The sequence below is a fragment of the Chiloscyllium plagiosum genome, chromosome 3 (genome assembly GCF_004010195.1).
Source record: "Chiloscyllium plagiosum isolate BGI_BamShark_2017 chromosome 3, ASM401019v2, whole genome shotgun sequence".
Lineage (NCBI taxonomy): Eukaryota > Metazoa > Chordata > Chondrichthyes > Orectolobiformes > Hemiscylliidae > Chiloscyllium > Chiloscyllium plagiosum.
The window spans coordinates 36,634,497-36,654,198 of record NC_057712.1 but is presented as its reverse complement, the minus strand read 5'-3'; the positions used below and the strand labels follow the sequence as shown (position 1 = coordinate 36,654,198).

At 38.9% G+C, this 19,702-nt stretch overlaps 1 protein-coding gene across 2 annotated transcripts in view; it reads left to right on the top strand.

Moving 5' to 3' along the window:
• lyst (lysosomal trafficking regulator) overlaps positions 1-19,702 on the top strand; it is a 357,679-nt gene that overhangs the window by 205,799 nt on the left and 132,178 nt on the right. For both annotated transcript variants that reach the window (XM_043680023.1, XM_043680014.1), the window contains exons 15-18: positions 5,091-5,251; positions 8,120-8,310; positions 16,893-17,138; positions 19,293-19,466. In XM_043680023.1, coding sequence (XP_043535958.1) covers positions 5,091-5,251; positions 8,120-8,310; positions 16,893-17,138; positions 19,293-19,466 — 772 coding nt within the window. The remainder of the gene's footprint in view (positions 1-5,090; positions 5,252-8,119; positions 8,311-16,892; positions 17,139-19,292; positions 19,467-19,702) is intronic.

Here is a 19,702-nt window from a genome sequence, read left to right as displayed (position 1 = left end):
TTAAAGGTCTCTGAATCTGAACCCCTAAGTCTGTTTGGACATCCACAGTACTTTATTCCATCTTTTAGATTTTTAATAGTATTTGCCAATATTTATCACCCTTTTCCTGTGGGTAGAGTAATCACTTCTAATATATAATAATGATTCCTGTCAAGTATAGCAATGTGTTCTAAAGTTTGGTTAATAGAGGAAGCTTTGAGTATTTTTGGAAAAAAAACTTTAAAGATGACTCTTGGAATAGCAGGCTTGATTTCCAGCATGCTACTCCAGTGAACTCCATCTATGCTTTTTACTGTTGATCTTTTGATATTGTAGAAGCTGCTGGATACCAATGTGATCCAGAGTGGGCACATCTTTAAATGTTGGCAGGTCAAGTAATTTTGAACCTGCGCTGCAAATATTGCACCACTTTGGAGAAGGTGAACGTTAACGAGATGTTTCGCTCCAGAGTCTCCCACCCCACAGATTAGGTAATTCACGATTGGTTTCTGATCAGGGACATGTGTGACTGCAAGTGAGGCAGATGTAAGGATCCAGGAGGTTGCAATTGAGGACCCTCAGCTCTGGTAATTGTCCCAACAGTTATAGGTTCTTGCTAATCTTGGAGATTAGTGTGTGGCCTGCAGAGAGGATAAGTGAATTGACTACAGCACCTTAAAACAGGGAGCCAGTTGCCATGGTTGGTGGGGGGAGGTCATGGGGGAAGAGTAACAGAGAAAATAAGGTCATAATGGTAATACATACTGTTCTCTGCAGCTGTGAAGTAGAAGGGGAGTAATCCAGTTGTCGTCATCTACCTTAGTATCAATGACATTGATAGGACTAGAAAGGAGGTATGGCTGGAAGCAAAATTAATTAGAAAGCAAAATATCCAAGATAATAATCTTAAGATTATTATTTGAGCTTTACAAAGTGGAATAGGGCAATTAAAATCAAGATTTTACAAGATTAGCAAGAACCTATAACTGTTAAATGTGGTGGCTCAAATATTGGTGTGATTGGAATGGGTTTTAGGGGAACTAATCCTGGTGTTAGGGTAGAAAAGAGCTGTTCTGGGGCAATAGGCTTCACTTGAACTGTGCTGGGACCAGTGTCATGGTAAACCAGATATCTAGGGCTGTAGAGGGGGCTTTAAACTAATTAGAGAGACAAAGGTTTGGGAGATACCAAAATAAATAAAGGGAGAAGATAAACTTCGAGGATAAGCTTGCAAATAATATCAAGGTAGACAGCAAGAGCTTCGTTAAATATTTGAAAAGGAAGAAAGAGATCAAAGTTAATATAGGCCCCTTTAAAGAACAAAGCTGGGGAAATAATAATGGGAAACCAGAAAATGGTAGAGGAGTTGAATAAATGCTTTGCATTGGTGTTCACAGCAGAAGTACTAATAACATTGCAAAAATGAAAGCATAATCAAACGCAGATGGACGAGAGGAGAAAGCACCAAAACTATCTCTGGTTGGGGGCGGCCGGTGCCAGTGTAACTACTAGGGCTAAAGACCAACAGGTGTCCTGGACCTGATGGGATATATTCGAGGTTATTAAAAGAAGTAGTAAGGGAAATGATGGAAGCATTGGTGGTAATCTTTCTAGAATTGCCAGATTCTGCAAAAGTTCTAAAGAACCAAATAAAACTGCTAATGTAGCACCTTAAAAAGGGAAGGAGACAAAAAAAAACTATAGGCCAGTTAGCTTAATTAGTTATTTCGAACATTATTGGGAATATGTTGGATTCTGTTATCAAGGATGAAATAGCAGAGTCATTTAGTATATTTGACTTTAAGATAAATTGATTTTCAACCAAGGTTTGTGGAGGAAAGGCAAGAAAGTGGAGTTGAGCATTATCAGATTAGCCAATATCTCACTGAATGATGAAACAAACTTGAAGAGTTGAATGTCCTATTTCTTCTCGTTTGCATTTCATTCTTATGATCTATCACAGTCTTGGGATTTCTGTCATTCTTGTCCTGAGCCATCCTCTTCCACCCAATACAGAATTTTCATGTCCTGCCTTATGTCATTTCAAACTTTTCTGATGCAGGATACTCATCACATAATATCTGCTTTTATTGACTAAAGTTCTTTCATGCAGAAACTGGATCAAATATGTAAGAATTTAGTGAATCCTGCTGCGTTTCCAACAGTTTAGATATTTCCCTCTACCCTGATCAAAAATACAGCAACAGTTTTTCTCTTTTCAGCCAAATGATTACGTGGAATGCTCTAATTTAACTGAAGTAATGCACTAATAGACTAGTTCCTTTTGGTATAGGGTTTGGACAGATTCAATGATATTTACTTGCAGAATGGAGAGCAATTGATTCTGAAAGATAATGAACCTAGCATGCTTGCACTGCTACTTACTGTCGAGAGGGTTGCAAATTAAGGGTGAATATGGATACATATGAAGTTTATTAGTTGGCTGGTTTCAGTAGTGTGACAAAACTGAATCAGTAGCAAACCTCAGAATTCCTTAGTTTTCTTTACTTTGGGTCAAACTTTACAATATTTTTAAAACAAGTAAACTGAACAGAAATCAAGATCAGCATACCAAAGTGAATCATTTTTATTAATTCCTTTGAAAGACATTCTGATGAAAGGGCTTGTGTTTTGTTTTAAACTGAAGATAGAATAGTATAGTTACAAAACAGGAGGTGGGCATTCAGCCCCTGCTTTGGTAGCCTGAAAGAGCAACTTACTTGATGCCATTCTACTCCTCCTCAGTGGTCCTGTAAGTTTTTCTCCTTTTAAGATATTATCCAGTTCCTTTTTGAAATGCACTCTATCACACACTCAGGCTCTGGATTCCAGATCATGACCACTCATTGTTTAACAGAACGTTTTCCTCATGTCTTTGGTTCTTTTGCCACTCATCTTAGCGTCCATTTGATCCTTCTGCCATTGGGAACATTTTCAGTCAATACTTTGTTCAGACCTCTCCATTTTGAACAACTCGAGCAAATCTCCTCTCAAACTCCTCTGAAGTACAGTTCTAGTTTCTCTAGATATGTTCATTTGACGTAAGTCACTCATCCCTGGGACTACGCTCCTAAACACTTTTAGCCTGTCTGGTATATTTGCATCCATCCTAAAGCGCAGTGCCTAAAATGGACATGATACTGTGTCAATGTGGAGCCAATATTTTCTAAAGATTGTCTGTAACATACTTGCCTGTGGACAGCACATTGGCTCAGTGGTTAGCACTGCTGCCTCAAAGCACCAGGGATCCAGGTTTGATTCCACCGGAGGCAACTATCTATGTAGAGTTTGCATGTTCTCCCCATGTCTGTGTGAATTTCTTCAAGGTGTTCTGACTTCTTCCCACAGTCCAAAGATGTATAGGTTAGGTAAATTGGCTGTGCTAAATTGCTCATAGTGTCCTGGTGTTAAGTTATTTTTATCCTGAGAATCTTATGCACTTGATGCAACTGCAACACACCACCCTCTGTGAACAAGCAAAATTTTATTAAGCACAGTACAATACAAGCTTTGGAGAAACCCTGAACAGTCCTGCCATGCTTGTGAGGTGTGTTGAAACAGTCCTTCCTTTATACCAAATCTACATCACAGTTAGTAATGCCCACAAAAACCCCCAGCCATCCCCCTCGCATTCACATGCAACACAAGACAACCCCTAGCCACTCCCTCACAGTCACATGCTACTCAAGACACAATGCAGTGACCACCTCACCTCCAGAAACAATGTAATGCAAATCATCCCTTAATGGACAGAACTGGTGTGAATTCTATTTTTCAACTACAGGGAGTAGTCGGAATTCCAACTTATTCTTATTGACCCTGACCCTGATTCCACCAAAGTGACCTGGATATTTCTGGCCCAGTGGGTTAGATGCATAAGCATGTTTTCGATTATAGATTTGATGTGCTTTTTGATCTTATTGATTTCTGAATAGGGGATGAAAATGTCAATACCTCTGAATGCAGTGAAATGGTCATGTAAATGGCTCTGGATAATAGGAGATAAATTGTAAGAAATTACCTTATCTGTAAGTCAGAGGCATCCCACCTTAGCCTCAGGACATCAATTTCTTGTAGGTCAGCAGAGCAAAACAACTCTTTAATATCAGATGGGATATATACATTGGGTATATTAGCCCGGAGCAGAGCAGGGTTATGGGAGTGGTGGGGAATTCTGGGTGGGATGTTCTTCCACACTGTAATGATTATATGAACTGTATGCCTCTATTTAGAAAGCTCAGAATCCCAACTGTGATCATAACCACTTTCTTTGCGCTGTCATCTTCAATGATCTTTACACACAATCCCAGGTCTGGTTCTGCACCCTGTTGAGAATTGTATGCTTTATTATCATTGCCTTTCCCTGTTCATCCTGGCTTTTTGATCTTTACAGTAAATTTAATTTGCCGTTTGTTCAGCTACTCCATTTGTCCTCTTGAAATCTTATCGTTATCCTATTATTTTTCAAAGTTTGCTATTGCCTGCAAATTTTGAAATTGTTCCCTAATATGATTCAAAATAATTAATAAGTGAAGTAAAATAGTTCCAGTACTGACACCTTGCATCCTGAATGTAGACCTTCCCCAGCTAAGAAATAACCCTTCACCACTACTATTTCCCAACATGAAGGAACAATATATTCATGCAGCTCTTCTTCCTCTTCTACAGGCTTTAACTCTCCTTGCCAGCCTGTTATGTCACTGTTTATCAAAGGCCTTTGGTAGTCCAAAGGCAGTCAGATTGCTTAAACACAATATGCCTTTAACAAATCCATGCTAGCTTTTCTTAATTAATCTATATTTATCCAAGTGACTTTGACTTGGGGTGTTATTTCTGAGTATTTTCCCACTACTGAGGCTAATCTGGTTGGCCAGTAGTTGGCTGAGCTTTTCCTTGATTTTATGTTCATTCATATTGATCCACCACTACGATAATTGTTAATTGACTGTAAATATATTGTACAAGGTGATCTATGTCAAGTATGAAAATCATCCACACATGGCTGTACAGAACCTGTACCTGCCTGAGTAGTTTTTCTAATGACTGAGGTGACAAATATCAAAAGATTCATTGAGTCTTTTCAGTGATGGGTTTTTTTTTGTATTTTTCAGAAAGTCTGATGTGGCCTTGGATTATACTGTTCCTCGAAAGAGCAGCCTGTCCTCTGACAGTAATAAAACTTTTGCAATGATTGGCTACAGTATACCCCATCAAGAAGATGCAACTCGGTTGGCTGGAATTTGGAGTATTGGAAGCTTGCTTCTTTTTAATGGTAACAATTTAATAAGAATTTAACCTTTTCTACACTTTCTCTAAGAGTTTTTCACATAATTACATCAAAGTAATTCCATGAAACAGGCTGTTTAGCCCAGTGTCCATTTTACTACTTACCCTCTAGACCAGTTATCATTGTTATTATATTTACTGCCATCCCAAGTCCTTTAAACTCTTTTTTTTTGTTTCAGTCATCTAATTTTGAATGTTGACACAATTTCTGTCTCAGGCTGCAAGTATAATCACAATAGGGGCTGTTTTCCCTGGAGAGTCGGAGGCTGAGGGGTGACTTTATAGAGGTTTACAAAATTATGAGAGGCATGGATAGGATAAATAGACAAGTCTTTTCCCTGGGATCGGGGAGTCCAGAACTAGAGGCCATAGGTTTAGGGTGAGAGGGGAAATGTATAAAAGAGACCTAAGGGGCAACCTTTTCACGCAGAGGGTGGTACGTGTATGGAATGAGCTGCCAGAGGATGTGGTGGAGGCTGGTACAATTGCAACATGTAAGAGGCATTTGGACAGGTGTATGAATAGGAAGGGTTTGGAGGGATATGGCCGGGTGCTGGCAGGTGGGACTAGTTTGGGTTGGGATATCTGGTCAGCATGGATGGGTTGGACCGAAGGATCTGTTTCCATGCTGTACATCTCTATGACTCTATGTCTTAATTCAAACTTTTATCGATAGCTATTCATCTAGGGCTTAGGAACAGGATCAGTGGAGTTTTCGGAAAGGGAAACTGTTTACCTAATTTATTACAGGATTTTTTTGATGAAGTGACACATAGAGGGAAAACTGGTAAATTAGTTTCCAAAAGGCCTTGCATAAGGAACCATTTAAAAGGTTCCTGCGAAAGATTACGGCACATGACATTCTCTTACCATATTAACACAGATGAAGGAACTCTTATACACTTAATGGTAAGGTCCAGGGGAGTGTTGCTGAATAAAGACACATTTGAGTTTAGGTTCATTGTTCTTTGAAAGTGGAGTTGCAGGTAGGTAGGATTGGGAAAAGGCTTTTGATATGTTTTCCTTTATCAGTCAGAGCATTGAGTATAGGAGTTGGGAGGTCATGTGACTGTAGCCCACCCCCCCCTTTCCCCAATTCACCTAAACTCCAGTAAATATAGTTCCACTCAATCAAATCTGTCCTATATGACGCACGTGTCAATCCAGAAATTAGTCTGGTGAATCTTTTGGTGCACTACCTCTATGACAAGTCATTTTCCTTAAGGACACCAAATTGAACACAGTACTCCAGACGTGTGGTTTCACCAGGGCCCCATGCAACTGCAATAAAATGACTTTAGTCCAACACTCTGACCTCCTTTTAATGCAGTTCAATGTTCTGTTTGCTTTCCTAATTGCTTGCTGTACCTCATTCTTGCTTTCAATGACTAGTATAAAAGGTCAACCAGTCCTTTTGTACGTCACCATTTCCTAGTTTATCATTTTAAATAATACTCTGCCATTCTGTTTTTGTTATTGAAGTGGACACTTTCACACTTAGCCACTGTATACTGCATCTGCCATTACTTTACTTTCATTTTACTTATCTAAATCATCCAGAAGGCGATTTACATTGTCCTCACCATTCTCTGTTCTACCCGGTTTTGTGTAATCATCAAACTTGCAAATATTGTATTTGATTTCTTCATCAAAATCTTTGATATATATTGGGAGTAGCTGGGTCTAAGCGCTGATACTGGTGGATACCTCTTTATCACTGTATTCCACTCTGAAAAAGATCCATTTATTCCTGAACTTTCTTTCTTGTCTGTCAGCTAAATTTTAATCTGTGCTAAAATATTACCACATACTTAGATTTTGCCCACTAACCTCTTATGTGGAACTTTATCAAAAGTTTTATGAAATGCATATAAACTGTATCCATTGGTTCTCCCTCATCTATTGTACTAGTTACATATTTTAAGAAAACTCCAGTATGTTTGTCAAACTTCCTCAGTCAAATTATTCATGTTCCACTGACCATGAGCCCCTCATTAGGGTTTTAGGTGAATGGTCTTGTCAGAATGAAAGCACAGAATTCATATTTGAATTCCACATTTTAAGTTGCTTTGATAGTGCGAGTATAACTTCAGCGTATGCCATAACACATGGAAGCATTAAATGTTATATTTTAAATAGTCACTACACAGATTTTTTTTACCCCTTAATATTTTCCATGTGACCATGCACGAGGTGTCATGATAGTGTAGTGTTATTATTGCTAGACTACTAATCCAGTGATCCAGGTCATGTTCTGGGGGCATGAATTAGAATCCTGCTGCAGCAGGTGGTGGAATTTAGATTACATTTGTTTTTTAAAAAATCCGATGATACCATAGTCAACTGTCAGAAATTTCCATCTGATTCACTCATCTCCTTTTGAGGAAAGTAACTGCCATCCTTGGTCTGGTCTACATGTGACACCAGACCTACAGCAATGTGGTTGACTCTTAACTGCCCTCTGGAAGATTGTTAAATCCTCTGGATAGTTAAGGATGGGCAGAAAATGCAGGAATAGTCAGCAATGCCATATCCTGTGAATAAAAAAAGTCTGAACCCTGACTGAGAAATTCCACTCATCCACCAAATTAGTATATTTTAAAATGTTTTCAATGGGAATGCATTTGGTCAGTGTTATGGGAGAAAATGTGCAAATTCTTAATGAACCCAACATTGGAACAATAAACTATAAAGTTATATATTTTACTGCCTATATGCTGTTGTCTAATTATGCTAATTGATAAATCTCAATTACATTAAAGCTAGAGTACAGAGCATAATAATTAAGTTTTGTGGATTTAAACTATTTCCTTTCTCTGCAAATATTGTTACTCAGATGTGCATTTTATAATAGGTGCCAAGATCGGGCCGGAAGAAGCCTATTATTTATATGTCTGTGGACCTGATGTCACCACCATCATGCCCTGTAAATATGGCAAATTGCAAGCGAATTACTCTAAGTATGTTACTCTGGAGATTCTACAATGTGATCAGATTAGTGATTTTTTCATGAAATATAAAGAAGTGGACACTAGCCCTCTGGTGGTGAGTAGAATATTCCTAACTGATTTGCTTAAATCCAGTGCCCAATGATATGCTAAATGTGCAATTGTGGTTTGACTATTAGTTAAAATAAATGCCACCTTTCAAAATAATTTTTTCAATGCAGTGAGTTATGATCTTTAATGCACTGCTTGAAAGGGTGATGGGAGGCAAATTCCAAGGAATTAAGTATGTACTTGAAAATGAAAATGTTGCAGGCTGATGGAGAAGGGGCAGTAAGGTTGAATTAACAGGACAGTTTTGTTTTAAGCAAAGGGTTTGCACAGGAAAAATACGCCAAATAGCCATCGCCTCTGCTCCAATTCTGAGGTTACTTTACCTAACTAGGTAAGGAGGTTTAGCTGGACATTGCTAATAATTCAGTTAGTTGAATTGGTTACCTCTGCAGACCCAGTATGTCCCAGGTTCTAACCATATTGTATGCTAGGTTAGGTGTTCTCCTTTGTGATGTCCAAATTGACACACTGTCTTCGAGGCATGGAAGGAGAAACTAACCGAGATAACTGCTGATTGCACCTTACAACTTCCTTTGGAAATATATAGAAATGTACAATACAAATAGGCCACTCAAATCTATAAATCTATTTATGTTGTACTTGAGTGCCTTTCACCTTGCAACATATTCTTCTTCTCCTTTCTTCCTCGTGTATTGATTTAACTTCCCCTTCAATGAATTTGTTGTTTGCCTCAACAATCTTGTGGTAACACATTTTCTAATTCACATTTAGTTGTGATTTTCTTTTCCCCTACTCTTCTTAACTTTTGAGCAGCTGCTCAAAAGTTATCTAGCTATACTCAGAACTTCTGTTGGAGCCACAAATTTGATTGAGGCTGCAGACTGGTATATCAGCAGTAGATTTGATTTTCTATGAGTAGTTCAAGTTTTGATTGTGACCTTTGTGTAAATGGGTTACAGTTGAGTTTCAAATAACATACCTTAGAAAACCCCTTAGTATGTTACTTAAAGAGAAAAGAGAATTGGTGATGGAAGGCAAAGTTCATAATCTTGTAACATTGTAATCTGAGCTTGATTTCTCCACTAGAGGGTGCACTAAAATGACTACAAAGTCTCTCAATCCAGTAAAGGTTGATATTTTGGTACCTGCTTATATGTGTGTCATTTGACCTACCATCTGCAAGTACATCATGCTTGAGAGTAACAAATTACTTTGAAACTATTGTTCTCAAAACTTCCAAGCACTGGAATGTCCCTCACCCCAGCCAGAGATTTTGGTAGACTAATTGATCGAACTTGATTTTGTGGTTACTTATTGTGCTAATTAACTACCAAGATATTAGAAACCAAACTAGTCAGACCTTGGAACTTGGCCATTAAATGGCTTGCTCGACCTCCCTCCCAAACACACTTAATGCTGTCTCTGCATATGCATTAATGAAACTAGTAAACAATTTCTGCTTCCTCCTGAGGATTTTGATGTGCCAGTTTTTAGTCAATGCAATTAATTTGATATCAAACATTACTGAAAGCACCGGATACTGAAAAAGATATTCAATCTGATAACATTCTGCCAATAATACTGAAGACCTGTGCTCCAGAATTGATGTATCTGTAGCCAAGCTGATCCAATACAGCTACAACACTGCTTTGTCCCTGACAAGGTGGAAAATTTCCCAGGTGTAGATATTTTAATCTGTTCTGACATTTTATGAGCCAGGGCTATAAGAGGTGGAACTCAGGCCCTTTGGTAGGGGTATTGCCAGTGAATCACAAAAGCCTGAATTGCATGGGTATATCCTGTCTGCAAAATTTAGGACAAATTCAATCAGGCCAATAACCATCCAATCAGTCTGCTTTTGCCCGTCAGTGCAATCACGTGAAACCATTTTTGAATGCAGTAGGAAGTCATTTGGTTCACTCATGTCCTTTTGGGAAGGAAATCTGCTATCCTCAGCTGGTCGAGTCTATATGTGAATCAGCACAGCAATATGATTGGCTGTGGAATTGCCTAGCAAGCCATTCGGTTATATCAAACAGCTTTAGAAAAGTTTTGAAACTGTGCAGACAACCAGGAATTGACCTAGGAATTGGAAATGACAACAGCAAATCCCTCGATCCTCAAAGCCTGCCATATTAACATCTTGGGCTTATGCCAAATTTGGAGGAATTATCAGAAAAGTAATAGACAGTTATAGTTATCCTCTCAGAACCATACTTCATGAGCAATGACTCAGAAATCAGCAAAGCCATCCTCAACATTGATTCCAGGTGCATGATGTTTCATGGTATCAGAACATGTGCAAGGAAGCCTTCAGATTATCACCTACCTGTCCTAAATTTTTTTCTGAGAGCAGTCAGGCTGGTTTGGAAGCTGTGGGACCTAAAGAAGCAGGTCCATGCTGGTACACTCTCTCTGACATTTCTCCTGAAAAACTCTGTGTGGTTTGACCAACTGCATCTCTGTGTTACACCCCCTTAAAATAGCGAGCAAAGTTAGAGTCCGGGCTACTTCCTTGAAATGTTTTGAGGAGGTCTGGCCTGGTCCATAATAGGTTGGAGGCTCGTCCGGGATTTGATCTATAGTTCCAGTTTGGGATTAGGGTTGGAATCGAAAGCAGCGAGTGGTAGGTGTTAGTGTCTTTTGTTCTGGGTGTTGAATTCAGTTGATTTAAACAGTACTTAAGGTTTTTGCAGTTACCAAGAGTTTTCTAGGTGTGGAAGAAGTGACTTTGGAGGTTTTGCAAAAGGCAATTAAGGCCAAGCTGCTGGAGTTAGCAGATAAGCTGGAGCTGGAGCAGTCTCCTTCCGTGAGGAAAGGAGAGATAATTATAGCAATAGCTCATAATTTAAATTGCTAGAAACACCATCGGAATCTTTAGAGGTGGCGAAATTCATTAGAAACTTAAGTGAATTGAGTTAGAGGCAAAAGACAAGGAAAGGGCAACAGAAATGAAACAGTTTGAATTGCAATTAAAAGCAATGGAAACAGAAAAAGGACAAACTGTTTTAGCAGAACAAAGAGACAGAGAATGAGAAGAAAGGATGAAAGAGGGAGTTTGAACTTCAGGCATTAGCACTTAGACAGGAAAGTCAGCTTAAAAGGATGGAGCTGAAGGCAGAAGATAAGCACAGTGGAGAAGAGAGTAAGGATGAGCAACCCGTGGTAGCCAAAGGCCTGGTGAGAAACCGTTTAAATATATTCAAGCATTGCCTAAATTTGATGAGAAGGATGTGGAAGTCTTTTTCATCTCGTTTGAAAAGATGGCTAAACAAATGCAGTGGCCATGTGGGTTTTGTTGATCCAAACAAAACCTTTATAGGTAGAGCTAGTGAGGTATTTGCATCACTGTCAGAAGAGGTATCTTGAACATATAGAGGAGGTGAAAAAAGACATTTTAAATGCATATGAACTTGTGCCAGAAGCTTACAATGTTTCAGGAGTTTATGGAAGGATGCTGGTCAAACATACATTGACTTTGAAAGGATCAAACAAAGTAATTTCAATAGGTGGATAAGGACAATAAAAACAGAGCAAACCTATGATGCTTTTAGAGACAGTTATTTTGGAAGTATTCAAAAATCCGCTTCCTGTAGCAGTGAGAACTCATGTGGAATCCAGAGAGTTAAAACAGCAAGATTAGCAGTTAAAATGGCTGACGATTAAGAGTTGGTCCATAAATCAAAGTTTGTTTTCCAAAATCAATCTCAATCCGTGAGGAATGGAAATTAGGGAAAAGATAAATCCGCACATGGAAAGGGAAAGGTAGTTCATAAGAATAATTTACCACAGGATAAAAGGGAAATCTTTGAAGGGGACAATCAGATCAATGGTCAAACTTCAAGTCAAAATTATTCAAGGAAGTTATGGATAGCTTAGGAATAAAACAATTCAAATCTACTGCATACCACACAGACTCACAGGGAGCACTAGAAAGGTGGCATCAGACATTAAAGACCATGTTGTGGGCTATAGTCAAGACTATCCAGATGATAGGGATAAGGGAATTCCGTTTGCACTTTTTGCAATCAGAGATGCATCAAATGAATCAACCAAATTCAGTCCATTTGAATTAGTTTTTGGGCATGAAGTGAGAAGACCGCTAAAATTGATTAAGGAGAAATTGGTAAGTCCGAATTCAAAGATCATATATTTGGACTGTGTGTCAAATTTTTGGGGAACAATTAAATAGAGCGGGGGATTGGCTAGACAGCATTTAAAAGTATCACTGCATACAATGAAACAGGAAGCAGACAAGAAATCAAAAATCTGCAATTTTGCTATCAGGGATAAGGTTAGTTGTAGTGGTGAACCTATAAAAGTCGAAAGGAAATTGAGTGGGGTGAACTATTTGATAAGGACTGCAGGCAGAAATAAATCTGTGTGTGTCATGTATTTTGACAGGGAAGGAAAGCAAGAAGAGAATGTGTTATTGGTTACAACACAGTGAAGAACCAAGTTCAGATGATTCTGAATTGGACATTCCTCAAACTAAATTGGACAATGAGGAAGTTGTCAAAAATTGGGTTAAATTATTGAGTTACCTTACAGAGGAAAATTGAAATGACCTGAAATAATTATTGCTATCACATGGGGAGATGTGTAGAAATAAGCTGGGAGGCACAAACCTAATTATGCATGGTGTAGAGAGAGGAGAAGCTGTTCCGATTAAGCAACATCCTTCTAAGCATAATTCTCTAAAGTTGGCACAGTTTTAAAAGGAGATTGAATGCATGCTCCAAGATGATGTAATCAAGGTGAGTTAGTGACTAGAGCTCACCGACAGTAATAGTGCCAAAACCAGATGGTACCCAACAGTTAAGTATGGAATTTCACAAAGTCGATGCAGTTACAAAGACTGATGCGTATCCGATTCCATGTTTGGAAGACTGTGTTGAGAAGGTGGGACTGGCAACTTACATTTCTAAGTTGGACTTGCTCAGAGGATACTGGCATTTACATTTGTCAGAAAGAGTAAAGGCAATTTTGGCTTTTGTAATGGACTATATCAGTTTAAAGTCATGCCATTTGGTATGAAAATTGTGCCAGCCACATTTCAGAGACTAACCAATAAGGTCATTGCTGGATTACATAACTGTGTCATATATTTAGATGACCTGGTGGGATCTTTAATCCCATGTGGAAGGCACATTTGCAACATTTATCAGAGTTGTTTGATTGACTTTAGAAGCAGGCTTAGTGATAATCCTGGCTAAAAGTGAATTTGCCGAAGCCCAAGTCACCTTCCTGGGCCATGTTATTGGACATGGACAAATGACCCCACAGGATGTAAAATCAAAGGTAATTTGGGAGTTTCCCATACCATCAACAAAAAGAGCAGTATTACGATTTCTGGGATTGAGTGGATTTTATCAAAAATTTGTAGCAAATTTTAGCAGTGTGGCTGCTCCATTCATTGAATTGCTAAATAAAGACAAGAAGTTTCAGGAGAAAGCAGATTGTCAGAAGGCATTTGACAGCCCGAAAGCTGTGTTAACCACTGCCCCAGTATTAGCCACATCTAATAGCCATTCAAGGTGGCTATCAATGCAAGATTTGTGGGTATCGGTTCTGTGCTCTTGGAAGATGACGACGAGAAGGCAAAAAGACCTAATGGGTATTTCTCCACGAAACTGTACATTCATCAGAAATATTTAACAGTTGAGAAGGAGACTTTGAGCTTGCTGGTGGTGTTACAACATTTCAGTGTTTATGTTACCAGTATCTGGTATCTGAGACAATCATATACACTGACCATAACCCATTGAAGTTTGTGGAGAAATTTAAGGACAAAAATGCCAGATTGTTTAGATGGAGCTTGTTACAGCCATTCAGTTTGAAAATTGTGCATGTGGCATGACAAGAAAATGTGATTGCCAATGCATTGTCAAGACTTCATTGAGAAACAGAGGCGTTCAGTGGCAGGAGTGAAACAGAATGCAGGTTTGTATGTTTATTGTCAATGTATTGTATGTGTGTGGTGTAGAGTACCAACAATTTAAGATTAAGGAATTTTAAAATGAAGCCATCTTTGAATATTGATTTCTTTTTTTAAGTGGGGTGATGTGACAATGTTCTTCCTTTCACAAGGTTATGTTGTCCTTTGGTTCTTTTTCTCAGAGAGGTCGTAATAGACAGACTCTGAAAAGTCTAAGTCGGAAGGTTTTATGGCCAATTTGATTATAACTAACAGTGCCTCAGGAAAAAAGCTTCCAAGTTTAAAAAAACTTGTACAACAAGGGGGAATGGCCAGTTCTCTCAGCTCAGCTTTACTCTGGTTTGGTTTGGTCTAGTTTTTCTCTGAAAGCAGTCTGGCTGTTTGGAAAGCTGCTGGACCCAAAGAAGCAGGTCCATGCTGGTATTCTCTCTCTGATATCTCTCCTGATTTTTAACTTTTGTGCCGAGGGGTGTTTATGGGCATTGCTGCAAATATTGGAACAGTATCATTAAGTTGAGACGTTCTGTTGGGTTTTCAGATAGGTTAAGTTATTCAGTATTCTGTTCTCTTTTTGTTTGTGTTTCATTCCATAATCTTGTAATAAATTCCAGTTTTTAAAACTGTGGTTTGACCAGCTGCATCCCTCCTGGAATATCTGCGTTACAGCTGCTTAAAATGTCGAGCAAAGTTAGAGTCTGGGTTATTTTCTTGAAATGTTTTGAGGAGGTCTGGCTTGGTCCGTGACGAGGAGAAAGTGTGGACTGCAGATGCTGCAGATCAGAGTCGAGAGTGTGCTGTTGGAAAAGCACAGCAGGTCAGGCAGCATCTGAGAAGCAGGAAAATTGACATTTCGGGATTTCTGATGAAGGGCATATGCCCGAAACATCGATTCTCCTGCTCCTCTGATGCTGCCTGACCTGCTGTGCTGGTCCATAACAACAGAAAGACAGAAAGCCTCCTCCTCCCCCTGTATTTACAACGCAATAAAATTAAAACATTCGGTGACCTTCAAATTGATCCCAATGGTTCCTAACCAGACTTTGTGAATAACTGATACTAGACACCATGTATATAACTTAAACAAAATGATTAGTAATTTATTATTAATATTGTAACTTCCACAGAGCAAAGCTAACAACTAGGCAATCTAATTATCTCTGTGATCTAAACCCAATCTTCATTGATTCTCACCCCTTCATTGTTTTTCAGTTAAGGGATAGATTGAAGGAAATGTAATTGGCTAGTTCATTTAAGCAGTGGTCACAATCCATAATATTGCAAGCAAATGGAATTCTATCTTGCTTGGTTTCTGAAGACATTGGTCAATGCACATAGCTTTGATTAGGCACCAAGGAATATTAACTTAGTACTTATATCTGAGATTCTATTCTCCAAACTTTCAATAAGTTGATAATGGGAGGATAATTGTATATAAAAACTAGAGACCGATCAGATCTCTTTCCCACCTTTTGGTAGCTACAATCCTTCTTCCACAGTTCAATAAGAATTCAACTGTTGGCTTCTTTTTGCTCAACTAGTGGACACCTGTTTCCCTGTGAGTATTCAATTAATATCCAAACATCTGTCATCTGTTTGAGCACAGTGTATCTCAGGTACTGAACTGTCCAGAGCATTCTTTGAACATGAATCAACGTGCAATTAACTTCCACGCATTACCTCATAGATATCAGTTTGTTTGTTCTGTTCTTTGTTTTAAATCGAGCTCCTACTTTGAGAACACTGTTCACAGCTCCAAATCAAAAATAATAAATAAAAATTGCATATCCATATTGGTACTGCTCCTTTTATTCTGTGAACAGAAGTTTGCTCAAATACCTGTCGTGGTACTGTATCAAATGCCTTTTGGAGTTAACCCTCATTGGCTTTCTCTATCATTTGTTCAAAAGATTCTGATTAGATTAGATTCTCTACAGTGCAGAAACAGGCCCTTCGGCCCAACTAGTCCACACCAATCCTCCGAAGAGTAACCCACCCAGACCCATTTCCCTCTGACTAACGCACCTAGCACTCTGGACAATTTATCACGGCCAATTCACCTAACCTGCACATCTTTGGACGGTGGGAGGAAACCAGAGCACCCAGACACTGGGAGAATGTGCAAACTCCACACAGACAGTCGCCTGAGGCTGGAATTGAATGTGGGACCCTGGTGTGTGAGGCAGAGTGCTAACCACTGAGCCACCGTGTCGCGGTTAAACATTAATGTCCCTTAACACCTGTTTCTGTCCATGTTTTTAGTTTTGACCCAAATTATTGTATCTTGGATTCCCCATCACTGAGGTTAAAGGATTTATAAGTGTAGGATTTATCTGTAAACCCTTTTTTCTAAAATAATGTGCTAGTGTTTGCAATTCTCCTGTCCTTTTTCTCTTCCATGTGATCAAGTTATGGTCTGAGACTCTGGAATTCCCACACTCATTTCCCTTACCATCCTTGGATGCAACTCATCCGGGCCTGGTGTCTTATGAATTGTAACTACAAACAGTTTATCCTGCATCATTATCTTTTCAATTTTAACCCTTTCCAGTGTCATAATTGGTTGATACATGTAAATCAATGTACAATGTGTGAACTATCATTGATTTTATGAGTGGCAATAGCAATGTTAATGGGTTTTAAACAAGAGTTTGTTTCCTTTTGTTTTGTAGGATAGTCTTTCTGTTGTTTACAATCCAAGATGTCCTGCTCAATATACAATCTACGAGCCAGTTATTCGACTCAAGGGCCAAACGCGAACTATTTCATCACAAAGGCCATTTAGCTTGAAGAATATCCAAAGCAATGTAATGAAACCTCAGCAGCTAAAGAACTTGCAGCCTTTGGAGCATCAAGACCTTCAGCGTATCCTGCATAAAATTGGAGGAATTGGTGTGTTCATCTTTCTCTTTGCCAGGGTAAGAGATGGTCATTTTTGAGTTACTTAGCAATAGATGCTTCTCATGAACACCTTAGCAGCGCAATGATCCAAACATTACCCATTTTTGAAATGAGCCAGCTCCTGATTAGTAGACAGTTAATTGGTTTCAGATGAAATCACTGTAGAAATTAGAGTTAGATTTGGCTCGAATGAAGGCCTTTTTGGGGAGTAGTGGTAATGTCCGTACCTTGGACCAATAGACCTGTCTTCATGTCCCACCCGCACCAAAGATGTGTAATAACATCGTTAAAAAGGCTGATTAGAAAAGTAGGGTAGTACTCTTGGGTGCAGTGGTAATGTCCCTACCCTTGGACTGGGACTCAGCTTCAAGTTCCACCTACTCTTGAGGTATGTAATAACATCTCTGTACAGTTAGATTAGAAAAATATATTCAAAAAAACAAATACATTTTGGTTCTTCATGGGCCCTCTTGTGGTACAATGGTAGCATTCCTACATGTGGACTGGGAGGCCCGGGTTGTAGTCTCACCTGATACAAAGTTGTGTAATAACATCTCTGAAAAGGTTTGAGAAAAATAGTTTGCAATTTGGTTCAGCATTTAAAAGGAGCAAAACAAACAATGTGGCTTGGGGGCTATTGTGATGTAGTGATAGTGTTCTACCTTGAGATCTGAAGGTCCAGGTTCAAGTCCTCTTCAGCAGGTTTATTAAAAGTATCTACAAAGTAGAAGACTGATGCTCTGCATGTAAATTGAACAGTGGGAAACAAGGATGATTCAGTGGTGGTAGTTAATAGGCGAAAATTGCCATGGGTGATTTGGTGATGGAAAAAGCCATCCAGTTTTGTGTGATAGCACTTCTGGATATAAAAAAAAACTTTGGCTCATTGGGCTCTTCTGATGCAATGGTTGTATCCTTACCTCTGAGCTAGGGCACTCAGGTACAAGTTCAAGTTCCACCTGCTCCAGAGATGTTTGTTTGAGCACCTTGACGCTCGCAAGGGAAAACTCAGGATTTCAACTTTTGAATGCTGTCCTCTCTACCAGTGGGTCAGAACAGAGTTTGGTTCAGTTGGACAAGTGGAACAACACAAGTTTGTAACATTTTGCAGCAGACAGGGACGATTTTGTCCAGTGAGCCTGTGACAGTCCATCCCATTCTCCGATGTTTTGATCTGAGGATGGAAAATTGGGAGCTTGCCATGTTCAGGTTTGTTCTGTGCACAAGCAAGACGTGTTAAGCTGTTCTAAGGTGCCAATGAAAAATGTGGGCAGGTGTTGCATGAGCAATGATGAAACTGGCTATCAGATGGATAGTGATCTCTCTTTTTTGATACTTAATGTGCATATTTATTAAGTATTTGATTGGAAAGACCCATATATATTTGCTTTCTTGCAGATTAATTTGGTAGCTATAAATCTGTGGCATGCTTACGTATGAACAAGCTGTCTGCATCTGTTCAAGTATCATGTGATATTTGGGTTAAAGGAAACAATGCAAAAGGTGCAGCATAGAAATTTCATTCCACTTTTATGTGCTTTGATTTTCAGTTATACCAGACCAAGTACCACATTAAGCTGACTTTTTGCCATTTGGCACGGGGTGTAAATGATTCTAGATTGGATTTAGGTAATGGATCTGGCAAGGTTAGATATAATTCTTGGTCAAAAAGGGGTCAAAGGATATGGGGAGAAAATGGGAGCAGAGTGCTGAGTTGGATGATCAGCCATGTCCATATTGAATGGCAGAGCAGGCTTGAAGAATGAAATGGCCTAGTCTTGTTACTTTGTGTTTCTGTGTCATACACTGATTTCACCCACTGGGAGCTGGGTCTAGTTCGAGCCTAGACACGGGGGATCTTTGGGATGAGGCACAGACCAAACTTTGACAATTCTCAGAAGGCTATTTGAGCCATACTTGTCATTGCAAGCAAGCTTGTTGTATGTATGTTACTCTACACATGCATCCATTTTGCATGGCACTTTGATACCAGAATTCAGGAGAACTAGTCTCAAAAACTAAATATTGAGCCCATCTGACTGATTAATATTTTGTTACTTGAGAAAAGAAAAGTATTGACTTTTACTTTTGCCAATTAAAAATTGTATGCATACAGATCAATAATTGTCTTTTTTTCTATTTGGAAGATTAATTATTTTCTTCTTCTCCAGTCTGTCGAGATTAGTAACTGTGAAAGGACCCAAGCTCTAGCATTGAAAATTGTACTTACTTTGACCAAGTATAACCAGCAAAGAGTCCAAGAAATGGAGAGCTGCCATGGCTATGCAATGATTCACCAAGTGCTCATAAAAATGAAATGTGTTGTAGGTTTCCATATCTTAAAGGTAAGTAATATTTTCTATATCTAGTCTCTTCCCTGTGATTAGTTTATCATTTGTTTCATTAAAATGTTGCAGAATTTCATGCAAAGTCTGGTAATGATGCACATTTTGCCTATTATTATGAAGGCTCAATCCATTAACTTGCATGTGTTCCCTTGAAGGATTTTGCAGTTCATTTTACCTTTAAGATCTAAGTCAGTTGCAATTATAGGCTGCATTGAGAGAGCAAATCTAAAGGT